The 4,608-nt window shown below is 35.3% G+C and overlaps 1 protein-coding gene across 1 annotated transcript; it reads right to left on the bottom strand.

Moving 5' to 3' along the window:
• Positions 1-348: 348 nt before the first annotated feature.
• Positions 349-1,178, bottom strand: LOC124891122. The gene is made up of 2 exons (XM_047402931.1): positions 913-1,178; positions 349-736 (listed from the first exon to the last, which is right to left on the bottom strand). Exons 1-2 carry the CDS (start codon positions 1,176-1,178, stop codon positions 349-351), a joined length of 654 nt encoding a protein of 217 aa, XP_047258887.1.
• Between the last annotated feature and the right edge of the window lie 3,430 nt (positions 1,179-4,608).

A 4,608-nucleotide genomic window follows, 5' to 3' on the forward strand; every position in this document is an offset into this window, starting at 1 on the left:
TGACCATGACTTACCAAAATACAAATTCATACAGACTAACTACGATTTGTTGTTGTTACAAGTGGTTCTCTTGTGCCTGGGTCTCTTGCACAATGAACACTTGTTCCTCCTCTTTGACTAGAAAGTCTCGCCCACGCCCTTAACATGTTTTCTTTTCTCTCTTTCGGGCTTGGTGACCATGAGTGGTGGAATAATGTTCACGTCTAGCAATTCTTGTGGCACGCATCATTCGGACTCCAAAGGGACAACATTAATTGATTCTGAATACGCAAAGAGGTACTATTTCACTTTATACAGGGGTGAAGAATAATCATAGACTCTCAAACCATAATCATCACCGTGCTTCGATCACAAAGCGGCCATCGCGTGATCGCATGGTATTTTGACTAGGTCAAACTTTCTGCATGAACAAGACCTTTCCAGAAGGTCGACTTTGGCCGTAGAGTCACTTCCAAACACAGTGTATTGCCTTTCATCCCCGCTTATGTTCTCCACATAGAAAGAGTCTCCCTCGATCATATTATCTCTTAAGATCTTTTTGGCGGCGGGAACAAATTTGTTATCCTTATATTTGAAGACGTTGGCACTCCTCTCCCTAAATATTTCACCAAACCTCTTGGCAATCGAATTGAATATGGATGCCACGGGGTACTCCCTTTCGGCAATCAACATAGCATTCACCGACTCGGCAATATTTGTGGTCATCACATCAAACCTGTTGCCGGGGAAATATGCCCTACTCCATTATTCAAAACCAAGAAGATTGCCTTGGGACATTAGTTCTTGAATTCCATAAAATGGTCGCTAAATTCCTAGGGAGAATATGCCTTTGCCGCGTTGTAAAATAGATAGAGGTTTTCTCCACAGTGGTAATTTACCCGAAGATTTTCACCTAAGTGCCTCATGCAGTACCCGTGATGAGCATGGTTGTATACCTTCGCGATGCTGTTGGCGATGCTGTTATGCCTATCGGAGATAAAGCATAAATCTGGTTCATTGACTATAATAGACTTCAACTTCTCAAAGAAGAACATCCAAGACACATCGTTCTCCTTGTCAACAATGCAAAAGGTAATGGGATAAATATGATTCTCCGTATCCTGTGCAACCGCACTTAGAAGCACCCCCTCGTACTTGTCGTATAAAAAAGTGTCGTCGACCGTAATAACCTTCCTCATGTGTGCAAATTCCCTAATGTAAGGGCCCAATGATAAAAAGTAGTACATAAATCTACAATCGATCTTGTTTATCATGATGGAATAGGTAGTAACAATATTAAGAGCATCGATCATGTATGAAAAAGTGGACAGGCAGTAATACCCATGCTCCGCTGTCCCTCAAACCATTTCTTTGGCAATCACCCCCCCTCCCCCAGCCAACATTTCTAATAGCTTGGTCTATTTTTCAAGTTCTTGAACATGATTCTCCGAATCTCGCTAGTGTCCGGATCCTTTTCTTCATAATACATGTTCACACACAGCGATGCAATGACTTTAGATGAGATTTTCCTATGAAAGCGGGTGGCGTATTTGACGCTGCAATTATGATTGCCGACGTATTTATAGATGACAAATCTATTCGTGCATTCATACTTCCTCACCCGCAGCTAGGACAAACATATTTCACCTTGAGAAATTTGTTGCAGCTCTTCAACGTAGCATAATCAAAAGAATTTCTCGCAGCTGCTATGTCCAACAACAATTTCAGCTCTGTTTTACTGCTAACTATTTGATTTACCTGAAAATTAATTCCGTTGGAGAAGGTGTGGTTGGTTTGTGCTCCCAATTCGCACTCTTCTCCCCCTTCTTTAGAGAAAATTAAATCTTCTAATTTGAATGAATCATCTTCCGAATCCATTGGATGAGCATCCAAACTCTCATCTTCAAATGAATCATGTTCGTCGATTGTCGGCTGAGGTAGCGGGACTGTCGGAGACCCCGGAACAATATTTATCCTCAATAATGGCCTAGAGCCATTGGCAACGACATCCAACATTTATAACGACACATGTCTATCATTATTTATGAATGTAGAATGTATTTTATCTCATCCATTCATTAAATAGCTAATCACAATGTTCTTTGGCTCGCATTTTAATTCTCCGCTCTCAATTACACTTCAAACCATGTCGTCGTATGATCCATTGCGACGCAACGGGATGGACGTTGTCTCTTTTGTAGATGATTTTCACCTCCAACAGTTGGGACCCTTCTCCCACGCACCCATATAATTACCACCTACGACAACTACCTCAGCTACTGCCACAATAGACCGCACAAGTCGATAATAGAGCAAGGTTTAGGTCTATAGATGATTGATAACTGGCCGATCCCTGGTATCAATACGTTCGTCCAAAGATGAAAATCGATTAATTTTTTATATAATCGTTGCCCTCCAAGCTCTAGGATGGAAAAATGTATGTGTAGGACTTCTAAACAACTAAAATATATCCAATGACGAGGTATTGAGCTAATTTGGAAAGCTTTTTGAGCTAGTAGAAATGGTGCAAAAAAAAATTTGCATTTTTTTTTCAAAAAGAATGGAACAACAATGGAGGCAATGATGAAGAATGTAGATTTTCAGTTATGACGAACAATTTTTCGTCGGAAAAGTCGCCGGAATCGAAAATTATTGGTGAAAAAGGGAGCTCCTATTGGTGGCTTCTTGGACAATTTTCTAAATTAAAATAGGAAATATGAAAACATTGTGGGAATATAAAAAAGGTGGGAAATATTAAATATTAAATGGATGAGGAGGGAGACTAAAGTGTAAAGTTTAAAACTTGTGTGGTTGGTTTGGATGAAAGAATAGATGATGACATAAATGTGTCTAAACAACTAATTTTTTAAGACTTGTGTCTAAATGTTAAAATAAGTTTTGAAATTGTCTAGATAGATAGATAGATAGATAGATAGATAGATAGATAGACAGACAGATTATTAATGTCCTAACACTACTTTATATTAAGCTATAAAAAAGATGTGATCGTTACTCTAGATGCCAACCCTTAAACCAACACATAATCTCCATCACAATGCCTAGTCCAAAAATATAATGAAGAACTTTATTATATCAATAAAAAAAATTGATAATAAAACAAATACTACTGAAAAGAACTTCAAAAAATTTAATTTGACGGCGTATATGAAATTTTAGTTGTTGATAATTGATTAAATGTATAGTCTTTTTTCAATTAGGTGATTTAGTTCAATCGAATTCGAACACTATTAATGATAGTAATTTTGTATCAAATCACTAATTGAGATTCTAATAATGATATATCTTAAGATAGACAACAAACACAAAAAGGATAGTTCGATATATAAAATAATTCGTATATTCACGCAGAATTTGAAAAAGAAGCCATGCACATTTTAACTTAGGGGACTGATTTGGACAATCCATTATAATAATACAAATATTAACGACTGTAAAAAAAAATTGATAATAAAACAAATACTACTGAAAAGAACTGCAAGAAATTTAATTTGACGGCGTGTATGAAATTTTAGTGGTTGATAATTGATTAAATGTATAGTCTTTTTACAATGTGGTGATTTAGTTCAATCGAATTTGAACACTATTAATGGTAGTAATTTTGTATCAAATCACTAATTGAGATTCTAATAATGATATATCTTAAAATAGACAACAAACACATAAAGGATAGCTCGATATATAAAATAATTTGTATATTCACGTAGGATTTGAAAAAGAAGCCACACACACTTTAACTAAAGGGACTGATTTGGACAATCCATTATTATAATACAAATATTAACGACTGTTTTTACGGCTCAAATATATAACATATAAATCATATGAAAATAATTTTATCTTTGCTCCAAGCTTCGATACACTAATGTTAGCGAGTAATCATGGGCGGAGCTACGTTGTAGCAAGCGTGGTCAGATGAACAACCTTCGTCGATTTTTTTTAAATATATAGATTAAATATAATATTTTTTAAATATATGTAACAACTGAACAATCTTGCCACAGAAGGCAATAGCAGCCCAACCGTCTAGGGTGTGCAGACTCACCCCAGCCGTGTGGATTTGATCCCTAAGTCTAGCAATTTTTTTCCTACCTCTTAGTTCTAAAAGTATAAACACCCTTGATGAAAAATTTGACTTCGCCATTGCAAGTGATGCTTCAGAAAGACAACAAAAACTATGTGTTATATCCCCAAATTAGTTGCACTCTAAAAAAAAAGTTAAATTCTTCACAATTTCACCAAAAATATAATTTTAACTTCATAACTAAATCAAATTATAACTATATAACTTTAAAGTAGAAGGCTCTAATCTAGATAGGACACTTGGAAATCTAGGAGATTTTAAGGTGTCCCTATATTATAAAATAAAAAGGTATATTTATGTGAAATAATGTGGGAGACAAATAGCTTCAACCTTTAACAATTTTGTCCCACAATTTCTACAAAGGTGTGGAATATGAGACTTGATTGATGGCAACACCTTCAACAATTTTTTATTTTTTTTAGTATAGGAATTAATTGAATTTTTATAATTATTTAAGTTAATATAATAATAACTGAGTTTACAGGCAGATAGTTATAAAGATTTATGAATATTTAATATACAAATAT

The sequence above is a fragment of the Capsicum annuum genome, unplaced genomic scaffold (genome assembly GCF_002878395.1).
Source record: "Capsicum annuum cultivar UCD-10X-F1 unplaced genomic scaffold, UCD10Xv1.1 ctg3069, whole genome shotgun sequence".
NCBI lineage: Eukaryota > Viridiplantae > Streptophyta > Magnoliopsida > Solanales > Solanaceae > Capsicum > Capsicum annuum.